At 43.6% G+C, this 20,709-nt stretch overlaps 1 protein-coding gene and 1 pseudogene across 5 annotated transcripts in view; both read left to right on the plus strand.

The window, feature by feature from the left end:
* LOC130368159 (uncharacterized) overlaps nt 1-20,709 on the plus strand; it is a 143,717-nt gene that overhangs the window by 67,524 nt on the left and 55,484 nt on the right. For all 5 annotated transcript variants that reach the window (XM_056571536.1, XM_056571538.1, XM_056571532.1 and 2 more), the window contains exons 4-5: nt 1,165-1,190; nt 13,325-13,447. In XM_056571536.1, coding sequence (XP_056427511.1) covers nt 1,165-1,190; nt 13,325-13,447 — 149 coding nt within the window. The remainder of the gene's footprint in view (nt 1-1,164; nt 1,191-13,324; nt 13,448-20,709) is intronic.
* On the plus strand, nt 8,584-8,763 carry LOC130341560 (U2 spliceosomal RNA; annotated as a pseudogene).

Below are 20,709 nucleotides of genomic sequence, written 5' to 3' on the forward strand. Positions count from 1 at the left end.
CCTCATGATATTAAGGTTGGCAATATCTAATCATTAGACATCAATTTGGAATGCTAATTTCACTCCGCCCCCTTCTAACCAACTACAAATCACATGATTCCATTCTGGACTATTTTCTATACATGATCTTGGTAAGACATTAAGACAATTAGCAGAGATATATGATCTTGCTCTATATTTTAGGAGGAAAAACTTGAAACAAGTTTCCTGTGTGGGAAATATACTGATAACACTTAGCTTGGCGAGTAGGAATTCTATCAATATCTAAGCAATTATTTAATGCTTTGATAGATTGAGTCTTGATTCTTTGTCTGTCCTTTTCAGCCTAAAATCTACAATTCAGACTACAGCTCACAGTACAGAGTTCAGTTCAGACTTCAGTATTCAGACTTCCAGTATCTTAACATCTGGTTTACCAGACTTTTTAGTTAGACACACCCTCATAAATTGGAATTCCCCAATGAATGTAGTTTGGGCGCGTACATATGGTAATGACTATGACAACATTATACTACCTAGAATGCATTAAGCACATCACCCATAGTGCCTTTCCTGTGTTGTAATGTCACCTACCCATCCACTAGAGGTTGCTATTGCATAAGCAATTAGCATCATTACCATTAAGGGTTAACTTGTCAATAATTGGTCTTAAACCAACATTCCACACTTTAAATGTGGAGCACTAGATTATGAAACAGGGATTACTTTTGACATCTATAAGTAAGGAAACCATGGATTCTCATAGACATAGTCTCCAATTAGACATCCTAAATTTATTGGACAGATAAGAAATACAATGGATGATTCTCCAACACAGATGTGTGAATGTTTATGTCCAGTCAAATGGGTAATTAACTGTTAAACAGAATAACATTCACAAAGTTTTAGGAATATTCCACTAGTCGTTATTATTGATGTCTAGAGTGTAACCATACCCCTTATCTCAAACACCATAAATAAGGTAAGTAGACATCTAAGTATTCTACTCCCAGACTGGCATTTGAATAGGAGAACTTAGAATTATTGTGGTCTTCTTTAAAACATACACAAAATTGCCCACATCATGCTATTATGCTATGAAACATATTAAAACATAGTGATTAATTTTTGGGGTGTTATTAGCTGTAATTAGCACGACATAATTTATATGCATTTTTATTTCAGATCGACATCTATGGAACTTGTCAGAGGTAAGCTGTGTAGAGGCTTCGTCTCAGGTAAAAATAATTGCAGACAAACATTTTACTTATTTCTCACTACTACTGGAAATGTTATTTGTGTTCTAAAATGTAAAAAAAATATTTTTTATGAAATATACGGACAAACTGGATATATACATGACAATAGTATGCTTTAAAGATATCAATATGGAGTCCTTTGTGGTCTTCTACAGGAAGTGTGAAAATTCATTAAAAAAAATTCATTAATTAAATTCATCAAGAATTAACCCCTTAAGGACCGGGGTTTTTTCCGTTTTTGCATTTTCGTTTTTTGCTCCTTGCCTTTAAAAAATCGTAACTCTTTCAATTTTGCACCTAAAAATCCATATTATGGCTTATTTTTTGCGCCACCAATTCTACTTTGTAATGACGTCAGTCATTTTGCCCAAAAATCTACGGTGAAACGGAAAAAAAAATCATTGTGCGACAAAATTGCAAAAAAACCCGCCGTTTTGTAACTTTTGGGGGCTTCCGTTTCTACGTAGTACATTTTTCGGTAAAAATGACACCTTATCTTCATTCTGTAGGTCCATACGATTAAAATGATACCCTACTTATATAGGTTTGATTTTGTCGGACTTCTGGAAAATGTATACGTTTAAAATTGTCAACTTCTGACCCCTATAACTTTTTTTTATTTTTCCGTGTATGGGGCGGTATGAGGGCTCATTTTTTGCGCCGTGATCTGAAGTTTTTAACGGTACCATTTTTGCATTGATAGGACTTATTGATCGATGATATATGATAAATGATATAAAAAGTGACCAAAAATGCACTATTTTGGACTTTGGAATTTTTTTGCGCGCACGCCATTGACCGAGCGGTTTAATTAATGATATATTTTTATAATTCGGACATTTCCGCACGCGGTGATACCATATATGTTTATTTTTATTTACACTGTTTTTTTTATTTATTGGAGAAGGGAGGTGATTCAAACTTTTAATAGGGGAGGAGTTAAATGATATTCATTCACTTTTTTTTTTTTCACTTTTTTTTTTTTTGCAGTGTTATAGGTCCTATAGGGACCTATAACACTGCACACACTGATATTCATCATTGATCACTGGTTTCTCATAAGAAACCAGTGATCAACGATTCTGCCGCATGACTGCTCATGCCTGGATCTCAGGCACTGAGCAGTCATTCGGCGATCGGACAGTGAGGAGGCAGGTAGGGGCCCTCCCGCTGTCCTGTCAGCTGTTCGGGATGCCGCGATTAGCCGCGGCTATCCCGAACAGCCCGACTGAGCTAGCCGGCCACTTTCGGTTTCGCTTTTTAGCCGCACGGCTCAGCTCTGAGCACGCGGCTAAAGGGTTAATAGCGCGCGGCACCGCGATCGGCGCTGTGCGCTATTAGAGGCGGGTCCCGGCTTCACTATGACGCCGGGCCCGCCGTGATATGACGCGGGGTTACTGTGTAACCCCGCGTTATATCAGAAGAGCAGGACCAAGGACATACCGGTACGTCCTTGGTCCTTAAGGGGTTAAAGGGGTACTCCGGTGCTTAGACAGCTGTCACGCCCCCTCCCATAGGCTTGCATTGAGGGGCGGGACATCACACTCCGCCAGCCCTGTGGTCGCTGGTAATCAGACCTGGAGCGAATATGCACCCCCACGATCAGGCATCTTATCCTCTATCCTTTTGTATAGGGGATAAGATGTCTAAGCGCCGGAGTACCCCTGTAAAAGTACTATAGTCCTTGTCTAGCATCTGTTGGAAACCATCGCCTTCACATGATTATATGTGTCATTCAAGCCTTATTGTCAATTTAATACAATTTCTGACATGTCCGGCGTGATCATCAACTTCTGACATGTCTGATAGACAAGAGATCCATACATTTCTCTGCATAGATGCCGCTTCTACAGCTAATAACTCACAATCATAGTGGGTCTCAGGGGTGAGACCCAGTGCGTTCAACAACTTTTCACATATCTAATCCACCGTTAAAAAACAGTAACGTTTAAAGTACTCTTAAGAGCAACATATAGTGCCATGAAAAAGGGAAACAATTCTACAAAATATTGAGAAAAACTAAGTTGCAACAAGAGATATATACGTTCTATATAAATATTTTTTTTGTAATTTCAATTTAAATAAAAATTGTGATTGAACTGGAAATTGTGATGTGTTGGAAAAAAAAGACATAGTAAGATAGGTGAACGTTTTTTATACTTTTTTTTTAATTTGGTGTAAAATGTGTATGCGCACAAAATGTATTAAATGGTGCTCGTGCATATTTTTAATTTTTTTTACTTCAATGTGCTTTGTCAGATTAACTTCCGATGTTATAAAGCATGCAAAAAACAATGTTACATAGTTAGTACGGTTGAAAAAAGACATACGTCCATCAAGTTCAACCAGGGAATTGAAGGGTAGGGGTGTGGCGCGATATTGGGGAAGGGAATGGGATTTTATATTTCTTCATAAGCATTAATGTTGTTTTGTTCCAGGAATGTATCTAATCCTGTTTTAAAGCTGTTAATTTTTCCTGCTGTGACCAGTTCCTGAGGTAGACTGTTCCATAAGTTCACAGTCCTCATGGTAAAGAAGGCGTGTCGCCCCCTTGAGACTAAACTTTTTCTTCTCCAGACGGAGGGAGTGCCCCCTCGTCCTTTGGGGGGGTTTAACCTGGAACAGTTTTTCTCCATATTTTTTGTATGGGCCATTAATATACTTATATACATTTATCATATCCCCCCCTTAGACGTCTCTTCTCAAGACTAAACAATTGTAACTCCTTTAATCGCTCCTCATGGCGAAGATGTTCCATGCCCCATATTAGTTTAGTCGCGCGTCTCTGCACCCTCTTCAGTTCCACAGTGTCCCTTTTATGGACTGGTGCCCAAAACTGAACAGCATATTCCAGATGAGGCCGTACCAATGCTTTATAAAGGGGGAGTATTATGTCCCTGTCCCTTGAGTCCATGCCTCTTTTGATACACGACAATATCCTGCTGGCTTTGGAAGCAGCAGCCTGACATTGCATGCTATTCTGCAGTCTGTGATCTACAAGTACACCCAGATCCTTCTCTACCAGTGACTCTGCCAGTTTAATCCCCCCTAAGACATACGACGCATGCATGTTATTAGTACCCAGATGCATAACTTTACATTTATCCACATTGAACCTCATTTGCCAAGTGGATGCCCAGACACTTAGTCTATCCAAGTCATCTTGTAACTTATGCACATCCTCTATAGACTGTACCGTGCTACAAAGGTTGGTGTCATCTGCAAAGATAGAAACAGAGCTGTTAATACCATCCTCTTTATCATTGATAAATAAATTAAACAGCGGTCCCAGTACAGAACCTTGGGGCACACCACTAATAACCGGGGACCAATCAGAGTACGGATCATTGACCACCACTCTCTGGGTACGATCTATGAGCCAGTGTTCAATTCAGTTACAAACTAAAATTTCCAAACCCAAAGACCTTAAAGGACAAGTCTCACAGTAAACAATTGTTCAGCTTTTAGTGCAGAAGGTAAAGTTATACAGGTTTGTAAATCACTTCCATTACCAATGCTGCTTAGAAACCAGCTTTATCTGCATTCTTCTGTCTGACAGGAAATTCAGCTGTTCCAGGTTTTCTTGACTTTCGACCCCCTATTCAGGCTGTTATCAGCAGCATCCAGGGGCCGTGACGTGACAATTACCCAGAAAACCCCTGTGCTGCAGAGAGCTGCCTGAGCTCAGCCTTAGCCCCTCCCATCTGATGAATATTCACACTGTCCTCCCTCTGTTCTGCAGTGATTGGCTGAGCAGCACTGCCTATATGTCGGCTGATTCAGATCATAGTTCTCTCCCCTCTCCTTGCTAATGTTTTTACACTGATAACAGAGGAGAGGGGGGAGGGGAGGGAGCTGCCAGCGTAGGGCTGTCACACTGAGAATGGAGGGGAGGGAGAGTAGAATTGTCACACTGAGCACTGGGGAGAGAGGAGTGCAGGGCAGAGAAGGGGGGGAGGTGATTGTGCCACTGTAAAGCTGTTTCATTGAGAAGAGGAGGGGGAGGGAGTGATTTTACAGTGTAAAACTGCAGCTTCAACTCCAGGGTCACTCACTCTGAGCACTGAGATTACATTTTGTTTCCTCGTGGCCACCCTGCTGTATAGGGCTATGATTGGAGCTCAGTGTTATGTGGGAGTGGACTAGCAGAGCTGTGGGAGTGACTAACATAAGTTAGGGGTGGTAACAAGCTCTCTGCTCAGGCAGCTGAGAGCAGGAAATGTGAGCAGTGCATGCAGGGAAATGTAGTCTTTGAGATCACAGGCATAGCCACCATAACCAGGAAGTAACTGCAATTTATGAGCTGAATAGCTGGTGAATGGGGGGCGGAAAAAAATCACAAACATGTCAGAGAGGTGGTAGGTGAATATACTATGGAATGGCTAGGTATTTTTTTTTTCTTTGCTGCATGGGATATCTTCTTTAACTTACCTGTCAGACGTCTATGAGGGACAGTACCAAATGCTTTAGCAAAATCCAGAAACACTATATCCACAGCCATTCCTCTGTCAAGGCTTCTACTCACCTCTTCATAAAAGCAAATTAGATTGGTTTGACAACTTCTATCCTTAGTAAACTCATGCTGGTTATCACTTATAATACAATTATCCCCTATGTATTCCTGTATGTAATCCCTTATAAGTCCTTCAAACAATTTACCCACAATGCACGTTAAACTTACCGGTCTATAGTTTCCTGGGGAAGACCTAGAGCCCTTTTTGAAGATTGGCACCACATTCGCCTTGCGCCAGTCCCTTGGCACAATACCAGACACCAGAGAATCTCTAAATATCATGAACAGGGGTACAAATATTACTGAACTTACCTCTCTAAGAACTCTTGGGTGCAATCCATCTGGCCCTGGAGATTTGCTTACATTTATATTACTTAACTTACCTTGTACCATCTCTACATTAAGCCAGTTCAGTACATTACATGATGTGTTACCAGCACTGACCTGGCCAATGTCCGCTCCTTTTTCCATAGTGTATACAGAACTAAAGAACCCATTCAGTAGCTCCGCCTTCTCTTGATCGCCCGTGACAACCTCCCCATTATCATTATTAAGGGGTCCTACATGCTCTATCCTTGTTTTTTTTGCATTTGTATATCTAAAAAAATATTTAGGATTAGTTTTGCTTTCTTTGGCCACCTGTCTCTCATTTTGAATTTTTGCTGTTTTTATTACATTTTTACAGATTTTATTAAGCTCTTTGTACTGTTTAAATGTTATTGCTGACCCATCAGATTTGTATTTTTTGAAGGCTATTTTTGTTGTTGTTTATTGCTCTTTTAACATCACTTGTCAGCCATGTAGGATTTAGTTTTAATCGTTTATATTTGTTCCCCTTTGGTATATATTTAGATGTATAGTTATTTAGAGTTGATTTAAAGATGTCCCATTTACCTTCTGTATCAGTATTTGAGAACACCTCCCCCCAGTCTATGTCCTGTAGTGCAGCCCTCAGCCCAGGGAAATTTGCCTTTTTCTAGATTTTACATTTTCTGCTCGTAGTCATGCCATACCAAATTAATTATTTCACATCTACAGTATGTCTTTATGTTCCAATCATTTGACAAACATACTTTTACTTTTTTAGAATGTTAGGTTATCAAGTTTAGCATCAATTTTCCAGATTTTCAAGAAAATTTCAAAATCAGATTTTTTTTTCAGGGACCAAGTCAGTTCTGAAGTGGAATTGAGGGGCCTGAATGTTAGCTACCCCCAAAAATCACTCCATTTTAAAAACTGAACCCCGTAAAGTAGCCAGAATGACAGTACCGAAGTTTATTATCCCTTTGCTTTCATTTCTGTGAAACGCCTAAAGTGGGGGCAGAATTTTAAAATATAATTCTTTTTTGCAAATTTTTCATTTTAACCCATTTTTTTTCTGTAACACAGGTGTTGACAGAGAAATGCAACTCAAGATTTATTCCTCCAATTCTGACATAAGTGTTTACGATATTTAGAAATATCCCATATGTGACCTTTAGTGTGTTACATGTCTCACACACAGGCCCCAGACATGAAGGTGTGCTGTGTGGATTTTGGGGCCTCCTTTCAGTTTAGTTTTTTTTGCTGGCATCATAAAGTTGCAGAGGCCTTGGGGTGCAAAAATATTTATGGGAGACAAGTTGACATTATCATTGGTACTATTCTGGGGTACATGTGACACTCTGATCGAAATTTATTTTTTTATGAGGTGGTATAAATAAAAATGTTTGTAAGTTGCCGTATTCTGTGAGCCATAACTTTTTTTCTTTTTTTTTTCTTTCTTCTCGGTCGCTTCATTGGGGGACACAGACTATGGGGTATATGCTCTGGCCACTAGGAGGCTGACACTAAGGAAACAAAGAACTCTGCTCCTCCCTGGCAGGATATACCCGCCCACTGACAATGAGCTAATTAGTTTTGCTTAGTGTCAGCAGGAGGCAGACACAGGTCTGGAGCTCCCCAGACCTAATGTTTTCTATATTATTTTCCAGTTAGATTGTTTAGTCAGGATTTATTCCCTTTTTTTTTTCTTTTTCTTTTTTTTCTGCCGGTTCAGGGAGACAGGGATACCATTCATGGCTCCTAAGAAAAAGGGCATGGGGCTAAGCTATCTGTGCCATTGTCCACTTATCCCCATCGGCTGTTGTACCCAGGGTCCGGGTCCCCCACCTGCCCCTGCTCTCCTCGCTCTTGCCAGGCTTGATGCAGCAAGACCATAAGCTGGCTGAAGACTTCAGGGTGAGTATACCTACAGCTGTAGGTATGTATGGGTCACTTCTCCCTTCCTATGGCTTCATACTTGGGTGAGTTGACGGAGGTGGGGGTAAATTTGCTCCCACCTGCCTGTCCCTGGGGCCTTTCTCCAGCTGGTGTCCCTTCCAGGTACTCCCTCCCTCCATCCTCTTGGGTCCTCTTCTCATCCAGCATGGCGGGCTTCTGACTGGCGTCTCCTCTTTGGCCCAGCGGCTCAGCGTGGCCAGGTCCCGATGGCACCACATTTTCGGTCCTCTGGCCCCTTTGTCTTTCTGCTGCTTCCCTATTGCGGCTGCCGGGGGGGTGCACGGCTTCTGCATGCCGGCTGCACACCCCTCTTCTCCCCGGCAGCCCGAACCCCAAGAGTTTATTCTTGGGTGTTTGTCCTGGCCATGCGGCAGTAGGGGCCTCCAGTCCTGGCCTGTATCCCACACTGTGTCTCTGTGAATTAATGTTTAACACTTGGTGCCAGGCTCCCCTTTATTGCTAGGCCAACCATTTAGTGGCCACATTTGGTTAATGCAGTTCGATAGTTTCTATGGCCCTTTCTTATGTACCTATCTGTACAGTTGTACAGTGGCGGTTTTATATGGTTTCCTTTCTTCTCAGCCTTTTGGCTAAGTTCAAGCCTAGCTTCTCAGTTTAATATCTGACTCGTTCCCTATCTGGGGACATATATTAAATGGATTTTTGAGAACAGGGGCCGATTTTGAAGCTGGCTCTGTCTCCCTGTGCGCTTTCCCAATTAGCAGTTTCCTTTGGTTCGGCGTACCAAGAACCCTTTCAGGGCCTTCCGTCGCACATAGTATGTGAAACCCCCCCTCATACAGGTGTCCGAAGGCGTGGCTCTCTGGTCTGTTGCCTGGTTGTCCCCACTACGTGGGTCATGACCAAGGGAGTCTTTTTGTATCCTAGGGGGACCTTGCTTATGAAACGGACCCTCTACAATTCAGTGTGGTCCGCCATGCTGTCCATGTTCCCCTAAAAAAAAAAAGCCCTAGGAAGCCAGGCAGTGCTCTTTCTTTGCCATCTGTCACCCAACCTGTGTCTGCCGTTCTGCGACTAGAGTTCCGGTTCCCCACTACATGTGCGAGGTAGCCGAAGGGGTGACCCTGTGGGTGTGCAATGGACCCTCTGCGGCATCCAAGATATGTGATGGCATGCTGTCTCTATCTCCCTTTGGGTTACAGGGGAAACCAGTCAGTATCCTGTCTGCTTTCCTTCATCACTGGTCACCCACCCAGTGTCTGCCACATCCGCAGCTAGAGTTCCAGTACCCCAATGCTTGTGTGAGGTAACCGAAGGGATGACTGTGTGTGTGTGTACACTGGACCCCCTATGGCATCCAACCTGGGTGATGTCTGCTGCAGTTCTGGCACCCCGCCACCAGTGAGCCGTGACTGAAGGAGTGACCCTGCGGTGCAGTAAGCCCTGTCCAGCATTCATGGAGAGCGTGACTTCTGCCGCATCTGTTACTCCGGTTCAGGTAGCCCACTACCAGTTGGTGGTGACTGGGGAAGTGTCCATATTCTATGGATGGCATGGCCTCTGGCACATCTGCTACTGAGGTTCCGGTATCCCACTACCTTGGGAGGTGACCGTGCTTCTGCACTGGGTCCTCTCCAACCTCTTAGGAGGACTTCACGTCTGCCCCGTTCGTGACACATTCACATCTGCTACTGAGGTTCCGGTATCCCACTACAGTGGGAGGTGTCCCATCGCCTGCACTGGACTTTCTCTGATACAGCAGTCTCTTTACCCCTTCCTTAGTTCGGGTATCTGTGATGATCTTGTGGTTATCACTATTATTCTGATGAACCTGTTGGTGCTTGTCCTTGTTCTCCACCACTGGACACTTATGTCTGGTTTGCCACTTCTGCGGTTGAAGTTACGGAACCACCTTACCAATACAGTGATGGTCCTCCATATGCAGTACACACATCACAGATGTAGCACCTTTTTCCCAAACTCTGGCCGGCATAGCATTGTCCTTCATGGGTTGCATCTTTCTATTGCGTATGTCTACCGTGGCTGGAGTATTGGTTCCCTTCTGCTTGTATGCAGTGGTTGAAGTGGTGACCCTGTACATCCCAAGTATCTGCTAAGCACAGAGCTTCCTCCTATGGTGTCATTCCTCTGTTGCCCTGCTATGGCATAGGGGGTGTGGTTAGTAGGATGCCTACTAGGTTAATGGGGTCATTACAGTTCCCCTTTTCAAGGTGGATTACTGATGGGTTTTACATGATTTCTGCTACTTCTGGTCCAGCCATCACATCACAGCTGTTCAGATGTTTTTAGTAGGGTGCCTTTTTTACTGATGTTTCGGCCATCACTATTCCTTTAAAGGAGTGGTGCCTTCTTGTGCGATTCTTACAAGTCCTCATGCAGTCATACTCTCTCCTCCGCCTTGTTTTTGGATTGCTATCCCAACCATCGCTTTCCCCTTTTCTGGAGCAGAGCATTGATGTAGCTATGGCTGACCTATCTTTTGCGTCAACCCTTTACTATGGTAATGTTGGTGTCGCCCGTGGTAGTCCCTGCCTTACCTTTTTTTCTTGGGTGTCATACCAGCGATCCCTTTGTGGTTTCCATTAGGGGAGGTGCTTGTATATGCGTTGATGTAATTTCGGGGTCTGCCTGTCCTGGTTTTCCGAAGTTCGTTGCTACCTTAGGTTGCAGCATGTTCTTCCATTTAGGTAGATACCGTTTTTTTTTTTTTTTTTTACATTTCTGTGTCTTATTGACTGGCCTTCTTCTGTGCCCAGGACCTTACGTGAAGTGGCTTCTCAACTGGGTCCACTGTCCCCCCCCCCCCAACCCCCCCCCCCCCCCCGTCCCTTTGGAGCCTACTGGTCTGTTCTGCCGCAGGGATCACCTGCTTCAGTCTGTACTGTCCATCCACACCTTGCTTTCAAGTGTTGGGGCGGGTGGTTGGCTTTGTGGTCATGGTGCCTTTTCCGCTTCTTTTTCTTTGCTTGTTCTTTTCTCTCTTTGCTAGTCACTCTTCTCAGGTGTCCCTAGCTTTGGATGGGACTCCAAGGGCATCCCAGTCTCTGGTGGTCTGTTCGTCTGCACTTATTAAGCAGACGTGTTCCGCCTGGTTGCACTCTTCCCAATTTTCCAGGCTTTGCTCCCCCGGTGTCCTCTTCCGCCGTTTTTTTCCGACTGCTTGGTCTTGGAACTGTGGTTTTCAAACCCGGGCTTCTTCGTTCGGGTCGTCTGGAGTATGCTCCATGCAGTCACTTCTCCTCCGGGAGCTTCCTCAGTACCTGGTGGGTTTGGGGGGGGGGGGGGGGGGCGGGGGGAGAGAGAGAGAGAGAGAGAGTCTTTGGCAGCGGGTCTTGATTCTAGCCTTCTGGCATGGTAGTCTAGTGTCTTCCTGTCAGGCTTCCAGGTTGACCGCTCCTTGTCTATTTCAGTCGGCTGGTGGACTCCAGTCTACCATAGGGAGGTTCCTTCCTTTTCAGGTCCTAGCCTGCTCCACATGGTCTGTTGGAGCTGCTCAGTGATGACCTGCTGGGTTCCTATTCCTTCGGGGTCCAGAGTCTCGTCCGTGATTTTTTGCCAGTGGTTATGCTTCAGTCGCCAGATTGGCATCCCCTTCTCTGGCGGTTGTTTTTCCCACACCAGGGTCTACTTTGGTACTTCATGTGTCCCCAATGAAGCTAGGAAAGTTTTTATTTTATTTTTATTTTTTTATTCCCCCCCCCCCCCCTGTTGGGCTCTTTGTTGCTTGGTGGCAGGGTTGGATGGTTTTATTGGGGTCCTTTCGGATTTCCTTCTAGTTTGTTTGGCTTCTGCCACTGCTCAGTGACACAGCTGATTAGCTCATTGTCAGTGGGCGAGTATATCCTGCCAGGGAGGAGCCAACTTCTTTATCTTAAGTGTCAGCATATACCCTATAGTCTGTCTCCCCCAATGAAGGCTATGAGAGAGTTTTTACAGCGAGTACAAAAAAAATCTACTTTTTTCACTCGCGCAATTGTGTGAGAACTTCATTTTTTTTTCCACTTATTTTTTTCAATTTTTTTTTAACACTTTAATTTGTTTTTACTATTATACACATAAATCAATGGAGTACACATCTGTACTTCACTGAATTATGCCTATGTCAGTTTTACACTGACAGGCATAGGATAGCAGATCAAACTCTACATTTAGTAGAGCCTGATCAGCTTCTGTTGCCATGAAAACAGAGGACATTGTCACTCCTCTGGTTGTCATAGGTGTTCTTATTTTACTTTGCAGAGCGCCGATTGGGAACATAGGGAGCTCCCTCCCACTGTAACCCTAATAGACCCTGCGATCACAGTGACCGTATTGTCTACAGGGTTAACTCAAGATTGGAGAGGCTGGCCTCCTCCAACGGAGCACCTCTCTCCTCCGATCGCTTCACTGTGTGAAGCAATGGAGGAGAGGGGGGGGGGGGGGGGAGGAGGAGCCCCGGCAATATCCATGCTATTGGTCCGTCTGTACTGACAGATCAATAGCGGCGATCGCCAGCCGATGACCACTGCGATTAGTCCCTGACCGGCTTAAGGGACACTCGGTTGTAAAGCACAGCCGAGCTTACTAAAGTGTCACAGCGCCGCGCGGGGCTGTCGCAGTTTAAAACTATCAGGTACATGAACGTGGTGATGCGGAAAGTCATCCCTACCTGATATTTCGGGAACAGCTTAAAGTTACTACAGTTCTGTGTATGACAGCACACTTTGATTTCTTGTGTAAACCAAAAGTTGCTGGAAAAGTCACACACTTAACACTGAGACAAATCTTGTGACAAATTAACAATTTGATAAATTCTCCCTTTAGTGATCTTTAATATTCAAAATAAACTATTGCTGTAATCACTTTCAGTGCAGTATGTGTACCCTTTAAAGATTTACATGCTCTTTAATATATGTGCCTCCTATGCACAGCAACTTCTCTACCAAGACATGTGGATTAGGCTCTTTCTGCTTTTTAAGGGTCCCAGTAGACAGACCCCAAACCACTACACACTGTAGACATCTCATCCCCTATCCTTTGGAAATTTAAAGAACCAATCAGATCGCTTCCTTCGTTTTGCAGAGCCCTTGTTAAAAATGAAAGAAGCAAGCTCATAGTTATCTCTCCCATGCTCTGAAAACCTCCTAATTGGTTAATAACATCCTGAGGAATTGTCCTTACAATGTGCGAGTGGAGATTGTGATCCCTATTGGGGAGAGCGACTGATGACCATCTTTGTACTTGTTGGTCTAAATATCCCAAGTAGAGGCAGCCACAAACACTTTTGAACTCTTTGTATGCCTAACTTGTAATTGACAGTGTTTTTTCACCATTTTGTGTCTTCATTTAGAAAACATCATCCTTTAAACAATGTGAAGATCTGAGTCCAGTCAGGAAACTGGTCCCCAGTGATTCAACAGAAGCCAGCCCTTCCCAGCTTTCAAAAACAAAGAAATTGCCTACAACTTCTGATGTAAGTATTTGTAGTTTAATATTTCTAATGAGCTTTTTCTTTTTTTTTTCTTTTGAAATTAGACACCTTTTTGGTATTTTGGATTAATTGGGGGGAAATTATATTTATCAGAGATGCAAGTTTTTCATAAATGTAGACTAGAGGCCATACTTACTGGTTACTGGTAAAAGGGCAGGTTAAACACCTATTTCCACTATGATGCAGATCAGCCACAATGCTATATAAGAGGGGGGGGAGCGCTCGCACAGATGAAAAATACTGATGAACACCCATTCCCACACCTATTATTCATGAGGGTGGTGGCTGCTTTGTATTGTAGGGGGAGATTTATCAAAACCTGTTCAGAAGAAAAGTTGCTGAGTTGCCCATAGCAACCAATCAGGTTGCTTCTTTTATTTTTCAGAGGCCTTTTCTAAAAATGAAAGAAGTAAACTGGTTGCTATGGGAAACTCAGCAACTCTACCTCTGAACAAGTTTTGCTAAATCTCCCTCATAGTTGCACACAGATAAGGCATGTACAGGGTGGCAGTATCATGATAGCCTGTCGTGCACCATGCTGGCTTATAACCTATGTGCGATGGCTTATAACCTAACTGCGATGTACAATGTATTTACTTTCATTTTTAAATTCCCCGCCGGGCGCCCTGAATGGTCGGTACTGAGGAGACATTCAGGGCTTCCAGAGGGATTTTCAAATACAAGCACTGCTGTGGGGAAAGAGAGAGAGAGATATATAATCGGTGGGGGGGGGTATATATATCTGGTCCCCACAGTGCTTCCATATATGTTCCCCTCCACAGTGCAGTTATATATGTTCCCCTCCGCAGTGCAGTTATATATGTTCCCCTCCGCAGGGCAATTATGTTGAAACCGCAGCGCTATCATAAGCCCCCGGCAACGCATATATATGTTAACCTTGCAGCGCTATCATAAGCCCCTGGCAGTGCTATGAATGAAAAGTATTCTACAGCAGTGCATGTGACTGGCGTGATGTGCTGCTGAAAGAATACTTGTCATTCATAGGGCTGCAGCAGCATCTGTGTATAGATGCGCTGCAGGGGTCAGACATAAATCCATGTGTCTGGCCCCCACAGTATTCTACAGCAGCACATCTGGCCGGCCACATTTGATTATAGAAGCGCTGTGGAGGCCAGACATATGGATATATGTCTGACCCCTGCAGTGCATCTATATACAGATGCCGCTGCAGCGCTATGACTAACAAGTATTCTTTCACATGCGCTGCTGTAGAATATTTTCATTCACTTTCATTCCATTCACGTGGGTGACAGGGATGGGTGGGGGGGTTGGGGTGCCCAAGGCAGGCAGGCAGACATGGGGGGGGGGGGGGGGGGCTGAGATTGGGTGTTGGACAGGGTTGAGAAGGAGTAACAGAGGGATGGAATGGGTGCAGTACCTTAAGCAAGCTGGCATGGGAATCCGGCGCAGCTTGCAGTTCCACAGCTCTGCACGGGAATCTGGCACAGCTTTCAGTTCCACGGCATGGGAATCTGGCGCAGCTTGCAGTTCCACGGCATCTTATAGTTATAGCATGGCACCATTTTTTACTCAATGCACCGCAAGGGGGAGGGGGACGCTGTGGGACAATGTGTGCGCACGCAGGCTTCCCTTCCTCCTTGCGACGCAGTGGGTCATAGGCGGGCGGGCCGGGACATATAAAAAAAAGAGAGATTAACTTCAAAATTCTGCGGCACCCCTGGCAGTGCTTAACAGCACCCCAGTGTGCACCCCAAACCACTTTTCTCGGTCAGCTCCATTGGGGGACACAGAGACCGTCAGTTGGGCTGCGATCATGTGGCCGTCTCTGCCTAGTCCGGAATCTAAATCCGCCCACTCCCCGTGAGTAGTGAAGGGGGGGGGGGATACTTTTCGTCAAACCGCACACCGGTAGTAAAGTGACTTACCATGCCCCTTTGTGACGTCATGTTACGCCCTTCTCCCTGCACAGCTGTGCCCCTTTTCGCCCACAGTCATTGTCCTAATCTCCTAAATGTCTGTGACGGTTTATAGTACTGTATAAACATGTTCCGACATGTCTTACAACCCTCCTTCCTGCACAGCTTTACCCCCCCTTTTCTCCCACAGCCAGTGAAGTAATCTCTTCTGTCAATATTCACACAGGAATCGTAGTCACGGTATTTATTACACATTATATAGAAACACTTGCTCATTATGTGAGTTTGTTTTATAGAACGTGTGGGGAAAAAAAAAAAAAAAAAAAAAATATATATATATATATATATTCAGGTTTTCAACAGTGGTCTGCACAGAATGTTATATAAATAATTATATCACATTATGTAGAAACAGCAAGTTTTATGGTATATTCACACATGTAGATATAATCTGATAATCCATCACAGCTGAATATTTTTTTTTTTTTTTTTATATACAATATGTGTCTGTATCAATGAATAGAGACTCCTATGTAAGGGATCTTGAATTATTTTACTGTGGGATCTAAAACATATAATTTATATCATTATACACTGCATAATATTAATACCGCCTTCCAATATAGCATTCCATGACCCATAAAATTAATAATGCTGCCTAATATTATCACAGCAGCTATAATATTAATACCACGGCCTGATATTATGTCCAATCAACCATAATATTAATACCATTGCCTAATATTGTCTCTACGTTGAAGTCTTTTTTCAAACTTACAAACTTAGGGTGCATTCACACCACGTTTTTGCAATACAGTTCCTGTATCGGGTTTTTGATGAAAATCGGATTCCTCAAAACCTGACTAAACTGTATCAAAACGTGTGTACAAATTTCAACCCATATACAGTTAAAAACGGGATACGGTTTGCAAAATGATCTCTGGTTGCATCCTTTTTATAAGAAAAAAAACATAAGTTTCTAACTCTTTAACTTTTTACTCCATTTTGAATAAAGTTGTTTGATTGAAATTCCAAGAAAAAAAACTGTGCAAAGTCAGAAACCGTATGGTGAAAACCGGATGAAACTATATGCACAAACAGTTCTGTACAGCTCCCATTGACTCCCATGTTAAAAAAAAAACAAAAAAAAAACGTGTATGGTTTAATACAGTTTTTCACCCGGACCAAAAACCGTGGTATACTACGGTTTTGGGTACGGGAAAAAAACTGACAAAATCGCACAGGATGCAAAACGGACACAACCTGATGCATCTTTTGGCATACGGTTTTCATTGCAGAGTCAATGCATACAGTTTTCAATACGGTTCCGTATGGTTTTCACATTGAAAGCGTATACGGGAACTGTATTGCAAAAACGTGGTGTGAATGCACACTTACAATGTCTCCCTTTGGAGCATTCTAGGTTTTGTTTTCTTTCTTTGTAAACAATGATATTCTCAAAGTTCAAAACCTAGTTACAATAATTTTACACCGATCTATAAGCGCTTTAGGTACTGTATACATGACAAAGATTTAGGAAAATATTATCCCCAATAATATACAGCGCAATCAGATATTGTTCCAAATATAAGGAAAATAAATATATCCAAAGATCATTTATAGAAGCTTACATTGCATAACTTTAATACCATACCTAATAGTGTTTAATCAGACATAACATTAACCCCTTAAGGATCAAGCCCATTTTCACCTTAAGGACCAGGCCAATTTTATTTTCGCGTTTTCGTTTTTTCCTCCTCGCCTTCTAACATCCATAACTCCTATATATTTCCATCTACAGACCCATATAAGGGCTTGTTTTATGCGTGACCAATTGTACTTTGTAATGAAACCTCTCTTTTTACCATAAAATGTACGGCGAACCCAAAAAAACATTTTTTGGGAGGAAATTTAAATGAAAACCACAATTTTGCACATTTCGAGGGTTTTGTTTTCACCCTATACACTTTACTGTAAAAATTATGTGTTCTTTATTCTGTGGGTCAATACGATTAAAATGATTCCCATGGCTAGATACCGTATATACTCGAGTATAAGCCGACCCGAGTATAAGCCGAGACCCCTAATTTCAACCCAAAATCCCAGGAAAAGTTATTGACTCGAGTATAAGCCTAGGGTGGGAAATACCTCATCCCCCCCTGTCATCATCCAGACCCGTCATTAACATCCTCATCATCATCCCCTTGTCATCATCCCACACATCCCCCCTTCATCATCCTCTTATCATCCCACACATCCCCCCTTCATCATCCCCTTATCATCCCGCACATCCCCCCTTCATCATCCCCTTGTCATCATCCCACACATCCCCCCTTCATCATCCCCTTATCATCCCGCACATCCCCCCTTCATCATCCCCTTATCATCCCACACATCCCCCCTTCATCATCCCCTTATCATCCCGCACATCCCCCCTTCATCATCCCCTTATCATCCCGCACATCCCCCCTTCATCATCCCCTTATCATCCCGCACATCCCCCCTTCATCATCCCCTTGTCATCATCCCACACATACCCCCTTCATCATCCCCTTATCATCCCACACATCCCCCCTTCATCATCCCCTTATCATCCCGCACATCCCCCCTTCATCATCCCCTTATCATCCCACACATCCCCCCTTCATCATCCCCTTGTCATCATCCCACACATCCCCCCTTCATCATCCCCTTATCATCCCACACCCCCCCTTCATCATCCCCACCCCCCTTCATCATCCCCACACCCCCCCTTCATCATCCTCTTCTCATCATTCGCCCTCAGTGGTCTTCAACCTGCGGACCTCCAGAGGTTTCAAAACTACAACTCCCAGCAAGCCCGGGCAGCCATCGGCTGTCCGGGCTTGCTGGGAGTTGTAGTTTTGAAACCTCCGGAGGTCCGCAGGTTGAAGACCACTGCGGCCTTCAACATCATCCAGCCCCCTCTCACCCCCTTTAGTTCTGAGTACTCACCTCCGCTCGGCACTGGTCCGGTCCTGCAGGGCTGTCCGGAGAGGAGGTGGTCCGGTGAGGAGGTGGTCCGGGCTGCTATCTTCACCGGGGGCGCCTCTTCTCCGCGCTTCCGGCCCGGAATAGAGGCGTTGCCTTGACAATGACGCAGAATTACGTTGGCAATGAACGCACCTCTGCGTCGTTGTCACGGCAACGTGACTATTCTGAGGCCGGGCCCGAAGCGCTTAGAAGAGGCCTCCCCGGTGAAGATAGCAGCCCGGAACACTATCCCACCGGACCACCTCCTCACCGGACAGCCCTGCAGGACCGGACCAGCGCCGAGCGGAGGTGAGTACTCAGAACTAAAGGGGGTGAGAGGGGGCTGGATGATGTTGAAGGCCGCAGTGGTCTTCAACCTGCGGACCTCCGGAGGTTTCAAAACTACAACTCCCAGCAAGCCCGGACAGCCGATGGCTGCCCGGGCTTGCTGGGAGTTGTAGTTTTGAAACCTCTGGAGGTCCGCAGGTTGAAGACCACTGCGGGTGGGGGAGTTCACTCGAGTATAAGCCGAGGGGGGTGTTTTCAGCACGAAAAATCGTGCTGAAAAACTCGGCCTATACTCGAGTATATACGGTACTTTTATATTTTTGTACCGCTTAAAAAAAATCTAAAACTTTTTCTACAAAATCGGTAATCTAATATCGCTCTATTTTGACCACTAAATAACTTTTTCATTTTTCCATATATAGGGCGGTATGAGGGCTAATTTTTTTGCGCCGTCATTTTTACTTTTTATCGATACCACATTTGCATATATAAAACCTTTAGATCATTTTTTTATATTAATAAAATGTGACAAAAGAGCTGAATTCTTGGACTATTTTTTACGCTTACGCCATTTACCGTACGGGATAATTAACATATTTTGATAGTTCGGATATTCATGCACACGGCGATACCAAATATGTTTATAAAAAAAATGTTTACGCTTTTTGGGAGTAAAATGGGAAAAACTGACAATTTTCATTTTTATTGGGGAGGGGATTTTTCACATTTTTTTTTCAACTTTTTATTTTTACATTTTTCAACTTTATTTTTAATTTTTATTTTTTACACTTTTAATGTCCCCATAGGGGACGATCTATAGCAATCATTTGATTTCTAATACTGTTCCGTGCTATCTATAGGACATGGCACTGCTCAGTATTATCGGGGATCTTCTGCTCTGGTCTGCTCGATCGCAGACCAGAGCAGAAGACCCCGGGAGACGGCCGGAGTCAGATGAGGGGACCTCCAGCCACCATCCTGGAGCATCGGATCTGTATTGATCACGACTTCTGAGGGGTTAATGGTGGACATCCGCGCGATCGCGGATGTCGGCCATTACCGGCAGGTTCCCGGCTGCTACTAGCAGCCGGAACCTGTCGTGTATGATGCGACCACTGTTCCGATGCTTGCGGTCATACACAGGACGTAAATGTACGTTCTGGTGCGGGAAGTCCCGTCAAACCAGGACGTACATTTACGTCCGTGGTCGTTAAGGGGTTAATACAGCCTTCTAATATAGAGATCCATGACCCATAACATTAGTAACACCCTCTAATAGTGTCCCATGAGTTATAATATTAATACCACCGACTGATATTATGTCCCATCAAACATAATATTAATACCACTGCTTAATATTGTGTCTCTAGGTTGAAGTCTATTTGCAACCTTACAAACTGTTACAATGTTTCCCTTTGGAGCATTCCGTGTTTTGTTTTCTTTCTTTGTAAACCATGATATTCTCAAAGTTCAAAACTTAGTTACAATTATTATTTTACACTGCTCTATAAGTGCTTTTGATACTGTATACATGACAAAGATTCAGGAAAATATTATTCCCAATAATATACATTGCAAACAGGTATTGCGCCAAATGTAAGGGAATTTTTTTTTATATACAATCACACAAATATTACTAACCTATAAACTAAAAGAAAATGCTATATTGATGATGATATATAATTATAATACATAAATCTATTATCAGTGACAGTAATAACAGGACATGTATGAACACATAGAAGCCTAAAATACACCTACTCTAGTAGTTACTGAGTCAAAGTATTTACGTGTCCCATTCATTTACAGGTCCCATTCATTTAATATAAAGTTTAATTTTATACAATAAAAGGGTTGCTATAGAATACAAATAAGGCTGGGTTCACACTACGTTTTGTCCCATACGGGACCGCATGCGGCAGGGGAGCTGAAAACTTGCACTTCCGTATGCGGTCCTGTATGTAATTCATTTCAACGAGCAGACCGGAGTGAAACGCTGACTCCGGTCGGCTCATTTTTGCCCCGTATGCGGTTTTCCACCGCACCTAAAATCGTAGTCGACCGCGA

This window comes from Hyla sarda, chromosome 1 (genome assembly GCF_029499605.1).
Source record: "Hyla sarda isolate aHylSar1 chromosome 1, aHylSar1.hap1, whole genome shotgun sequence".
Lineage (NCBI taxonomy): Eukaryota > Metazoa > Chordata > Amphibia > Anura > Hylidae > Hyla > Hyla sarda.